Source organism: Salmo salar, chromosome ssa22 (genome assembly GCF_905237065.1).
Source record: "Salmo salar chromosome ssa22, Ssal_v3.1, whole genome shotgun sequence".
Taxonomy (NCBI): domain Eukaryota; kingdom Metazoa; phylum Chordata; class Actinopteri; order Salmoniformes; family Salmonidae; genus Salmo; species Salmo salar.
Window position 1 is genome coordinate 54305563 of NC_059463.1, and position 12972 is coordinate 54318534.

General features: G+C 42.2%; 1 protein-coding gene across 3 annotated transcripts in view; it reads right to left on the reverse strand.

Annotated features, from left to right (window-relative positions):
• grip2b (glutamate receptor interacting protein 2b) overlaps positions 1–12972 on the reverse strand; it is a 234409-nt gene that overhangs the window by 63294 nt on the left and 158143 nt on the right. For all 3 annotated transcript variants that reach the window (XM_014168262.2, XM_045705195.1, XM_014168261.2), the window contains exons 17-18: positions 12425–12569; positions 10048–10187 (exon numbers count right to left, since the gene is read on the reverse strand). In XM_014168262.2, coding sequence (XP_014023737.2) covers positions 10048–10187; positions 12425–12569 — 285 coding nt within the window. The remainder of the gene's footprint in view (positions 1–10047; positions 10188–12424; positions 12570–12972) is intronic.

A 12972-nucleotide genomic window follows, 5' to 3' on the forward strand; every position in this document is an offset into this window, starting at 1 on the left:
AACACACTGTTTCCAAAACTGTTAAAAACACATTCAAAACAGAATGATGGTAAATGTTGTGCATTTCTGCTGTAACCAGATTGAAACGTAGAAAATCTCAGCAGAATATTTAATCATTCCAAACACAGGTAATTGCAATTGGTAATTGGTAATTGCAATTTCAGCTGAAAGCCGACCCAAGTGTCCTGTTTTTAGTCTTGTTACCAAACAGACAAAAGAGGACGGCTTAGGAATGGTTTAGTTTGGAAACATGGATCAAGGAAGACAGGTTGGTGGGGAAAGAAGAGTGGCAGGGAGAGGGAGAATACATGGAGGACAAAGGAGAGGAAGAGATAAGGGCCACAATTATTGACCATGTTGTAAACCATGTTGTAAACCATGTTGTAAACCATGTTGTAAACTATGTTGTAAACCATGTTGTAAACCATGTTGTAAACCATGTCGTAAACCATGTCGTAAACCGTGTTGTAAACCATGTTGTGAACCGTGTTGTAAACCATGTTGTAAACTATGTTGTAAACCATGTTGTAAACTATGTTGTAAACTATGTTGTAAACCATGTTGTAAACCATGTTGTAAACCATGTTGTAAACCATGTTGTAAACCATGTTGTAAACCATGGTCTCTCTTTGAGAGAGGCAGGTTCAAGGGTGCAACCAAATCTGCAGCGTTCAATAGTTGCATCAATAGTATGAATTTTCTGGCAAAACAGGTGAGATGTGCATCCGTCAATGATAATTGAACTACATATTACAGTACAATACAGTATGTTCACATTTTTACATGTACTGACATTTAGAAATATATTGATTGTTTTGTGTTTTTCAGTTGGATCCAAAGGTTGTCTCCCACAGGAGGGAGAGGCAGAATATTATCAGATGTGCCATTGTTGACATAGTAATTGGCAACATTGCAATAAAATTGCGGGAAATTCGGGACAGAGTGCTGGCAGACAATATCACTTTTGGGAATGTGAATACGGTCAGCACAACGACAATTGCCAGAGTCCTAGAGAAACATAAAATAAAGATGAAGCAGTTGTACACTGTACCCTTTGAGAGAAACGGGGAACGTGTGAAAGAACTCTGGCATCAATATGTCCAGGTCAGATGTCTGTTCAATAACCAAACCAAACAGTACATACACAGCTATGCTTAATGTAAAGTACTGTAAAACAGTGGATTTACTGTATTTTAGAGAGTAATGAAGATGGAAGCCAGGCGAACAGCACATACATTCATCTTTGTGGATGAAGCTGGATTCAACCTGGCAAAAACACGCCACATGTGAAGAAATGTGATTGGACAGAGAGCAACCGTGGATGTCACAGGCCAGAGAGGAGCTAACATCACAATGTGTGCAGCGCTGTCCCATGATGGTTTGCTGTTACACAAACCACTCATTGGCCCCTACAATACAGAGAGGCTCATTTATTTCTTGGATGACCTGCATAATCAACTTGTGCCAGCGGAGGAGAGAGGGGCAAGAAACTCCCCTACCTTCATGTTGTGTGGGATAATGTGGCATTCCACCACTCTGCTGCAGTCACAGACTGGTTTGCTGCACATCCCAGGATGTCAGTACTATTCCTGCCTCCATACTCCCCCTTCCTAAACCCCATAGAGGAGTTTCTCTGCGTGGAGGTGGAAGGTTTATGACCACCATCCACATGACCAGATGTCCTTACTGGATGCCATGAATGCAGGGTGTGGAGACACTTCTCCTGAAGACTGCCAGAGTTGGATTAGACATTCCACAAGATACTTTCCAAGACGCATCACCAGAGAAGACATAAGGTGTGATGTTGATGAGAACTTGTGGCCAAATGCAGGAGAGACGGAGAACTAGAACCCTCACAGTACTGTACAGTATGAGTGATTATACTATACATGTTGATGAGAACTAGAACCCTCACAGTACTGTACAGTATGAGTGATTATACATGTTGATGAGAACTAGAACCCTCACAGTACTGTACAGTATGAGTGATTATACTAGACATGTTGATGAGAACTAGAACCCTCACAGTACTGTACAGTATGAGTGATTATACTAGACATGTTGATGAGAACTAGAACCCTCACAGTACTGTACAGTATGAGTGATTATACTATACATGTTGATGAGAACTAGAACCCTCACAGTACTGTACAGTATGAGTGATTATACTAGACATGTTGATGAGAACTAGAACCCTCACAGTACTGTACAGTATGAGTGATTATACATGTTGATGAGAACTAGAACCCTCACAGTACTGTACAGTATGAGTGATTATACTAGACATGTTGATGAGAACTAGAACCCTCACAGTACTGTACAGTATGAGTGATTATACTATACATGTTGATGAGAACTAGAACCCTCACAGTACTGTACAGTATGAGTGATTATACTAGACATGTTGATGAGAACTAGAACCCTCACAGTACTGTACAGTAGGAGTGATTATACTATACATGTTGATGAGAACTAGAACCCTCACAGTACTGTACAGTATGAGTGATTATACTAGACATGTTGATGAGAACTAGAACCCTCACAGTACTGTACAGTATGAGTGATTATACATGTTGATGAGAACTAGAACCCTCACAGTACTGTACAGTATGAGTGATTATACTAGACATGTTGATGAGAACTAGAACCCTCACAGTACTGTACAGTATGAGTGATTATACTATACATGTTGATGAGAACTAGAACCCTCACAGTACTGTACAGTATGAGTGATTATACTAGACATGTTGATGAGAACTAGAACCCTCACAGTACTGTACAGTAGGAGTGATTATACTATACATGTTGATGAGAACTAGAACCCTCACAGTACTGTACAGTATGAGTGATTATACTATACATGTTGATGAGAACTAGAACCCTCACAGTACTGTACAGTATGAGTGATTATACATGTTGATGAGAACTAGAACCCTCACAGTACTGTACAGTATGAGTGATTATACTAGACATGTTGATGAGAACTAGAACCCTCACAGTACTGTACAGTATGAGTGATTATACTATACATGTTGATGAGAACTAGAACCCTCACAGTACTGTACAGTATGAGTGATTATACTATACATGTTGATGAGAACTAGAACCCTCACAGTACTGTACAGTATGAGTGATTATACTAGACATGTTGATGAGAACTAGAACCCTCACAGTACTGTACAGTAGGAGTGATTATACTAGACATGTTGATGAGAACTAGAACCCTCACAGTACTGTACAGTATGAGTGATTATACTAGACATGTTGATGAGAACTAGAACCCTCACAGTACTGTACAGTATGAGTGATTATACTATACATGTTGATGAGAACTAGAACCCTCACAGTACTGTACAGTAGGAGTGATTATACTAGACATGTTGATGAGAACTAGAACCCTCACAGTACTGTACAGTAGGAGTGATTATCTAGACATGTTGATGAGAACTAGAACCCTCACAGTACTGTACAGTATGAGTGATTATACTAGACATGTTGATGAGAACTAGAACCCTCACAGTACTGTACAGTAGGAGTGATTATACTATACATGTTGATGAGAACTAGAACCCTCACAGTACTGTACAGTAGGAGTGATTATACTATACATGTTGATGAGAACTAGAACCCTCACAGTACTGTACAGTATGAGTGATTATACATGTTGATGAGAACTAGAACCCTCACAGTACTGTACAGTATGAGTGATTATACTAGACATGTTGATGAGAACTAGAACCCTCACAGTACTGTACAGTATGAGTGATTATACTAGACATGTTGATGAGAACTAGAACCCTCACAGTACTGTACAGTATGAGTGATTATACTAGACATGTTGATGAGAACTAGAACCCTCACAGTACTGTACAGTAGGAGTGATTATACTAGACATGTTGATGAGAACTAGAACCCTCACAGTACTGTACAGTATGAGTGATTATACTAGACATGTTGATGAGAACTAGAACCCTCACAGTACTGTACAGTAGGAGTGATTATACTAGACATGTTGATGAGAACTAGAACCCTCACAGTACTGTACAGTATGAGTGATTATACTATACATGTTGATGAGAACTAGAACCCTCACAGTACTGTACAGTATGAGTGATTATACTATACATGTTGATGAGAACTAGAACCCTCACAGTACTGTACAGTATGAGTGATTATACTAGACATGTTGATGAGAACTAGAACCCTCACAGTACTGTACAGTATGAGTGATTATACTAGACATGTTGATGAGAACTAGAACCCTCACAGTACTGTACAGTATGAGTGATTATACTAGACATGTTGATGAGAACTAGAACCCTCACAGTACTGTACAGTATGAGTGATTATACTAGACATGTTGATGAGAACTAGAACCCTCACAGTACTGTACAGTATGAGTGATTATACTAGACATGTTGATGAGAACTAGAACCCTCACAGTACTGTACAGTAGGAGTGATTATACTATACATGTTGATGAGAACTAGAACCCTCACAGTACTGTACAGTATGAGTGTTATACTATACATGTTGATGAGAACTAGAACCCTCACAGTACTGTACAGTATGAGTGATTATACTAGACATGTTGATGAGAACTAGAACCCTCACAGTACTGTACAGTATGAGTGATTATACTATACATGTTGATGAGAACTAGAACCCTCACAGTACTGTACAGTATGAGTGATTATACTATACATGTTGATGAGAACTAGAACCCTCACAGTACTGTACAGTATGAGTGATTATACTAGACATGTTGATGAGAACTAGAACCCTCACAGTACTGTACAGTATGAGTGATTATACTAGACATGTTGATGAGAACTAGAACCCTCACAGTACTGTACAGTATGAGTGATTATACTAGACATGTTGATGAGAACTAGAACCCTCACAGTACTGTACAGTATGAGTGATTATACTATACATGTTGATGAGAACTAGAACCCTCACAGTACTGTACAGTAGGAGTGATTATACTATACATGTTGATGAGAACTAGAACCCTCACAGTACTGTACAGTATGAGTGATTATACTATACATGTTGATGAGAACTAGAACCCTCACAGTACTGTACAGTATGAGTGATTATACTATACATGTTGATGAGAACTAGAACCCTCACAGTACTGTACAGTATGAGTGATTATACTATACATGTTGATGAGAACTAGAACCCTCACAGTACTGTACAGTATGAGTGATTATACTAGACATGTTGATGAGAACTAGAACCCTCACAGTACTGTACAGTATGAGTGATTATACTAGACATGTTGATGAGAACTAGAACCCTCACAGTACTGTACAGTATGAGTGATTATACTAGACATGTTGATGAGAACTAGAACCCTCACAGTACTGTACAGTATGAGTGATTATACTAGACATGTTGATGAGAACTAGAACCCTCACAGTACTGTACAGTATGAGTGATTATACTAGACATGTTGATGAGAACTAGAACCCTCACAGTACTGTACAGTATGAGTGATTATACTAGACATGTTGATGAGAACTAGAACCCTCACAGTACTGTACAGTATGAGTGATTATACTAGACATGTTGATGAGAACTAGAACCCTCACAGTACTGTACAGTATGAGTGATTATACTAGACATGTTGATGAGAACTAGAACCCTCACAGTACTGTACAGTATGAGTGATTATACAACATGTTGATGAGAACTAGAACCCTCACAGTACTGTACAGTATGAGTGATTATACTAGACATGTTGATGAGAACTAGAACCCTCACAGTACTGTACAGTATGAGTGATTATACTAGACATGTTGATGAGAACTAGAACCCTCACAGTACTGTACAGTATGAGTGATTATACTAGACATGTTGATGAGAACTAGAACCCTCACAGTACTGTACAGTATGAGTGATTATACATGTTGATGAGAACTAGAACCCTCACAGTACTGTACAGTATGAGTGATTATACTAGACATGTTGATGATGTTTTTTTTATATAATTATTATTGCAGCCCTGGAATTTCAGGAATATGTTTTTTGTTTGAACTTTTTATTTTTCACAAGTAAATTACAATATTCAAAGATATACAGTTTTTACTCCTGAACAGATAATCAAATGGCTACCCGGACTATTTGCATTGTGCGCCCCCCCAACCCCTCTTTTACGCTGCTGCTACTCTCTGTTTATCATATATGCAGAGTCACTTTAACTATACATTCATGTACATACTACCTCAATTGGGCCGACCAACCAGTGCTCCCGCACATTGGCTAACCGGGCTATCTGCACTGTGTCCTGCCCACCACCCACCAACCCCTCTTTTACGCTACTGCTACTCCCTGTTCATCATATATGCATAGTCACTTTAACCATATCTACATGTACATACTACCTCAATCAGCCTGACTAACCGGTGTCTGTATGTAGCCTCGGTACTTTTATAGCCTCACTACTGTATATAGCCTGTCTTTTTACTGTTGTTTTATTTCTTTACTTACCTATTGTTCACCTAACACCTTTTTTACACTATTGGTTAGAGCCTGTAAGTAAGCATTTCACTGTAAGGTGTTGTATTCGGCGCAAGTGACAAATAAACTTTGATTTGATTTATAGAAAAAATAAAGGCTATTGAAGCAAATTGATGCATTTCTGATTCATTCTTGTTACATATACTTTAGTACAGTCAATAAAGTGCAAAGGTGTTATTCTTATTCTATAATGAAATACTGATTTATGTGAAAAATCATTCAAACTTCAAAGAGAAGTTCATCATTTATGTAATGCTCCCTGCTGTTAGTGTTTTGTAGGTCAGTGTGTTATGAGTGACAATGTATGTTTTCTGAGTGAGAATTGTTTACCAGTGTTATGGTCCAACAAGCTTATTTTGAGACATGTATGAAGTGTTTTGGTGGTTTGAGGGAGTTTTGGAGGCGAGATGAACTATTTGGCCAAGATGCATGTCGGTAATGCAGACTGTGTGAAGAGTTTTGAAAAAGTGGCTTCAGTATTGACCGATGCTTGTTAGCAATTGAACAAAAACCTGTAATATACCCTCCCTTTATAACCCTAGTTCTGGTCAACAGTAAGGCACTATATAGGGAATAGGGTACTGATTGGGACAGTTCAATCTAAAATAAACAATGTTGTCATACGTCTGTCCAAGGGTGGGAGAAAAATAGCAGACCTTGGTCATATGTCAAATACTTTCAAATAGACAGTACATTATGAATCTGAAATACGTGAAAGTACTGGGGATGCACTTGATTTAGCTTGGCGTTCTTTTGGCACGTTTCGGATTATTCCATTGGTTTCACTGTACTAAATCCAGCACAGCTCATGTATTGGAAAGTATCTGAGACCTGTATTTGACCTTGCTAGGTCTGGAAAATGTATGCCGTCGTCTATTTGTTTATTTGTCAGGGCCAATGCCACAACAACAACCACTGCACGCTATTCAGCTACACAGTTTACTTCAATAAACAAAAAGTTTCCATATCTGACAGTGGTTCCTTCTAACGTAATGACAATCAGCATGTCATAAACAACATTTGATTTAGCACCAGACGACTGCATTACAGACTTAACGGTTTGTCCATGGAAACATTTTAATGTGATCATACATCATACTAATTTCAGAGCGGATAACTTGATTTAAACACAGAGAAATGATCAAAGCGACCAAGGCTGAAAAAAGTTCCGTTGTTTTCCTTCATTGTACATAATGATTATTGTGTGGTTTTTTGGGGGAGTTAAACCTAAAAACCACATAGACCTCATAGCACATGAATTACAAAGATGAGCTGTTAGGGGATTCAATAAGACAACTAACAGTATGTATCTGTTGGACTGTGTTGGAGCCTGGACAGAGGAGGCAGAGGCCACATTATTCTGTAGAAGCCAGAGCCGCAGTAGGTGCCAGCAGCACTCAGCAAGCCAGCTACAGCATCCCTCAGCTAGCCAGCTACAGCATCCCTCAGCTAGCCAGCCAGTTACAGCAGCACTCAGCTAGCCAGCTACAGCATCACTCAGCTAGCCAGCCAGCTACAGCATCACTCAGCTGGCCAGCGACAGCATCCCCCAGCTAGCCAGCTACAGCATCCCTCAGCTAGCCAGCCAGTTACAGCAGCACTCAGCTAGCCAGCTACAGCATCACTCAGCTAGCCAGCCAGCCAGCTACAGCATCACTCAGCTGGCCAGCTACAGCATCCCCCAGCTAGCCAGCTACAGCATCCCTCAGCTAGCCAGCCAGTTACAGCAGCACTCAGCTAGCCAGCTACAGCAGCACTCAGCTAGCCGGTTACAGCATCTCCCAGCTAGCCAGCCAGCTACAGCAGTACTCAGCTAGCCAGCTACAGCATCCCTCATCTAGCCAGCCAGCTACAGCAGCACTCAGCTAGCCGGCTACAGCATCACTTAGATAGCCAGCTACAGCAGCACTCAGCTAGCCAGCTACAGCAGCACTCAGCTAGCCGGCTACAGCATCTCCCAGCTAGCCAGCCAGCTACAGCAGTACTCAGCTAGCCAGCTACAGCATCCCTGAGCTAGCCAGCCAGGTACAGCAGCACTCAGTTAGCCGGCTACAGCGTCACTTAGCTAGCCAGCTACAGCAGCACTCAGCTAGCCAGCTACAGCAGCACTCAGCTGGCCAGCTACAGCATCACTTAGCTAGCCAGCTACAGCAGCACTCAGCTAGCCAGCTACAGCATCACTTAGCTAGCCAGCTACAGCATCACTCAGCTAGCTAGCTACAGCATCACTCAGCTAGCCAGCCAGCCAGCTACAGCATCACTCAGCTAGCCGGCTACAGCATCACTCAGCTAGCCGGCTACAGCATCACTCAGCTAGCCGGCTACAGCATCACTCAGCTAGCCAGCCAGCTACAGCAGCACTCAGCTAGACAGCTACAGTAGCACTCAGCTAGCCGGCTACAGCATCCCGCAGCTAGCCAGCCAGCTACAGCAGCACTCAGCTAGCCAGCTACAGCATCCCTCAGCTAGCCAGCCAGCTACAGCAGCACTCAGCTAGCTAGCCAGCTACAGCATCACTCAGCTAGCTAGCCAGCTACAGCATCACTTAGCTAGCCGGCTACAGCATCACTCAGCTAGCCATCCAGCTACAGCATCACTCAGCAAGCCGGATACAGCATCACTCAGCTAGCCAGCCAGCTACAGCATCACTCAGCAAGCCAGCCAGCTACAGCATCACTCAGCTAACCAGCTATATCAAATTCACCAACACTGCCTGGATTTATGTCTTTGTCTGTTTGTTTAAATGTCAAACTACAAATGGCTTGTTACGTCTCAGATGTCCGTCCTCAAACTGTTTACCCCCTGAGGGTGTACGTCTCCTACTATGCAAATGTAGAGGACGTACAGTCCTGGCAAGGTAGATTTAAGATGGTGGGTACTGGTATTTGGCTAGCGTCTCCATTGATGTCCTTCACACGGAAGAAGGCTGAAAAGCCGAAACATTTGTGTACACTATCCCTGATGCAGAGAAAATATTTGTAAAACGATCCCGCTTTATGCAACATCTTTTTGAGTATGGACCAATCGCACATTTTATGGTCTGGCTTTAGCGGTTTTATGCCCCAGCCAAGCTTCTGGGAGATGGTCCCCTTTTGATTAGGTGTAGGCTGACACCAGAGGAAGGCCCAAACATGTTGGCAAACCAAGAAAAAAAACTAATATATATTTAGGTTTTATTGTCACATACGCCGCATAGGTGCAGGGAAATGTGTTGTTTTACAGGGTCAGTCATAGTAGTACAGCAACCCTGGGGTAAATTAGAGTTAAGTGCCTTACTCACCTAATTCAAACCAGCGACCTTTCGGTTACTGGCCCAACACTCTAACCGCTACGCTACCTGCCGCCATTACCTTTCCTGCCACCTATACTGTAATATCTGTTTCATCAGCAATGATGAGGGGTCTTCCTGCTTGCTTTTTGAGGTCAAGGCTGGTTTACTGTAAAAGCATTTTGTGACAGCTGCTGTTATAAAAACGGCTTTATTAATTAACTTGATTGATTGATTTTCTGAACACTTACTGTCGACCTGTTTTTTGATCTTGAGTGTGACCGTCTCCCCGGCCATCTGTAGTAGGTGAATGGCCTCGCTGAGCGGCTTTCCCTTCAGACTGACACTGTTGATGGCCAGGATACGATCTCCCACATGGATGGCTCCGGTCCTATGGGGAAGACGACAGGTTAAATGGTAGGATCTCTGGTGCCGTATGTGTCAGGGTCTCAGAGTAGGAAAGCTGATCAAGAATCATAATAATGTCTTTTAGATCATAATGAATATATATATATAGACATGGGGGGACCTGATTCTAGATCAGTATATATTATTATGGGTCCTGGAATGTTGACAAATAGCTTAATACCAGCCAGGTCGTTTGTCATGATAACGTGACCTGACCAGGAAAATCTCCAGTCAGGAAATACTTGGTGGGAAAACAACTCCAGGCCCTACTTTATCGAGATGGTAAATTAGAGAGGATTTATTTGATACCAGATGGCAGTACTGTAATATAATTGTGCCTATAAGATGGATCATGATGATTTGTCATGCCTCCTGGTTAACCCATCCAACTTATCTTATGATTTAATGTAATCAATTATTTACTTAGGTACAATGCCTTTACTAAAAGAGATCCAGTTTAAAAACATTTGTTGTTTATATAACAGCAGTAAACATGCAGAATAGCTCTGCCCGTTAAGTTGACCCAAAAGTCCCACTTTGGTAGAAATGAAAACAGATTCCCTTATCTGGTTAGATATACACAAACATATGAGTCAGGATGTGAGCGTGTGCCAATGAGTCACAAGCTGCAGGAACAGCGATCATGACCGAGGTCAAACAATGATAAGCCTTTGTCTGTCTGTCTGTCTGTCTGTCTGTCTGTCTGTCTGTCTGTCTGTCTGTCTGTCTGTCTGTCTGTCTGTCTGTCTGTCTGTCTGTCTGTGATCACAGAGAGGCGATACGATAGAGCCTCCACTCTGTTGATGCTATAAGAGCTGGGTTAAAGAAGTATTTGTTTTCTATCAAATATTTAGAGTGTTGGATTCAGGACGGTTTGGGGTTTGCTTTTTTGGGGACTATTCCATCGGTTACATTGCACCAGAAAAGCTCAATCAAGTGCAACTAAAGTATGAAATATTTCAAAATACTATTTGAACCCAGGTCTACACAAAAAAAAAAAACAGAACAAATAATATAAATATACTTTAAAAAATGCATGTTGATCAAAATGTACATAGCCTAGCGTCATGGGACTGGTGTTGACCTGGGTTCAAATATTATTTGAAATAATTTCAAATACTTTATCTGGGCTTGTTTGAGCTTGTCTGATGCAATGGAACCAATAGAATTGTGGCAAAACTGTAAACCCCGCCCATCTGGCACTCCAGGCAGGCTAAAGCAAACACTACTAGATTTAGAATACTATTTGAACCCAGGTATGTGACTGGTGGTCTGTATGAGAACAGAATGCTATATGCACTGTAGAAGAGAATCAGATTGTCTCTCATGGAGACTGAAAGGCTTTCTTTAGTTCACATGTTAGAGGAGTACAAAGGCCATGTGTCGTAGGCACGCACACACACACACACACACACACACACACACACACACACACACACACACACACACACACACTGGTCGGTGGGCGTTAAAGTTAAATCCTTGTCAATCTTTTAAAAGACGAGAGGTTGTGAACTCTGGCTCTCTGGCTGCGTAGGAGATAGGGGGGACAGAGGGGGTGAGAGAGAGAGGTTAAGAGAGAGAGAGAGGTTAAGAAAAAGAGCGATTAAGAGAGAGAGAGTGAGGTTAAGAGAGAGAGAGAGAGGTTAAGAAAAAGAGAAATTAAGAGAGATTAAGAGAGAGAGAGAGGTTAAGAGAGAGAGAGAGGTTAAAAGAGAGAGAGAGAGAGAGAGAGAGAGAGAGAGGTTAAGAGAGAGAGAGGTTAAGAGAGGTTAAGGGAGAGAGAGAGGTTGAGAGAGGGAGGGAGGTTAAGAGAGAGAGAGAGAGTTTGAGAGAGAGAGGTTAAGAGAGAGAGAGGTTAAGAGAGGTTAAGGGAGAGAGAGAGGTTGAGAGAGAGAGGTTAAGAGAGAGAGGGGTTGAGAGAGAGAGAGAGAGAGAGTGGGGGGGTGGTGGGAGACAGAAGGAGGGAGGAGGGGGATGTAGTGTGTTCTGACTCCATAAGGTAGAGAGGGGTGAAGAGGGCCAGGGCCTGCATGGCCAGCCCCACAAAGGGCCCTTGACCGTGGGGCTAGAGTTGACCTGTATGCCCCTTGCTGACCCTGGGTCTCTTCCACAAATACTATTTCCTTCCCACTTCTTTCTGAAAATGCATTTGAGAAGAAGGTTTTTGTGGGGCAGGCCCCAGCCAGGGAAGCAAGATTCCAGGGTCCACTGTCTCACCTCTCAGCCAGGCCCCTCTTGGTGAGGCCAGAGATAACGATCGGGTCAAAGGGCTCCTCTGTGCCTGAGATGGTGATGCCCAGGGGGCCTCCATATCTCTTCAGCTCCACCGTATAGATGATAGAACCAGACGTCTCCTGTTCATCTAGGGGGGAGGTAAGAGAGAGGGAGAGGGAGGAGAGGGAGGGAGGAGAGACCGTTAGAGAGAGGGGGGCGGGGTGACTTCAGGGCATACAGGAAATCAGAGAGAAAGAAAGAGAGTGAGAGACAGAGAGAGCGAGAGGAAGGAAGGAAAGAGAGATACAAAGAGAGGGAGAGAGAGAGAGAGAGAGAGAGAGAGAGAGGGAGAGAGAGATACTGCATATATATAGAGAGAGCGAGAGAGAGGGAGAGAAAGAGAGAGGAGAGAGAGGGAGAGAGAGATACTGTATATATATAGAGAGAGAAGGAGAGAAAGAGAAAGATAGAGATATGGAGAGAGAGGGAGAGAGAGATACTGTACAGTGGGGGAAAAAAGTATTTGATCCCCTGCTGATTTTGTATGTTTG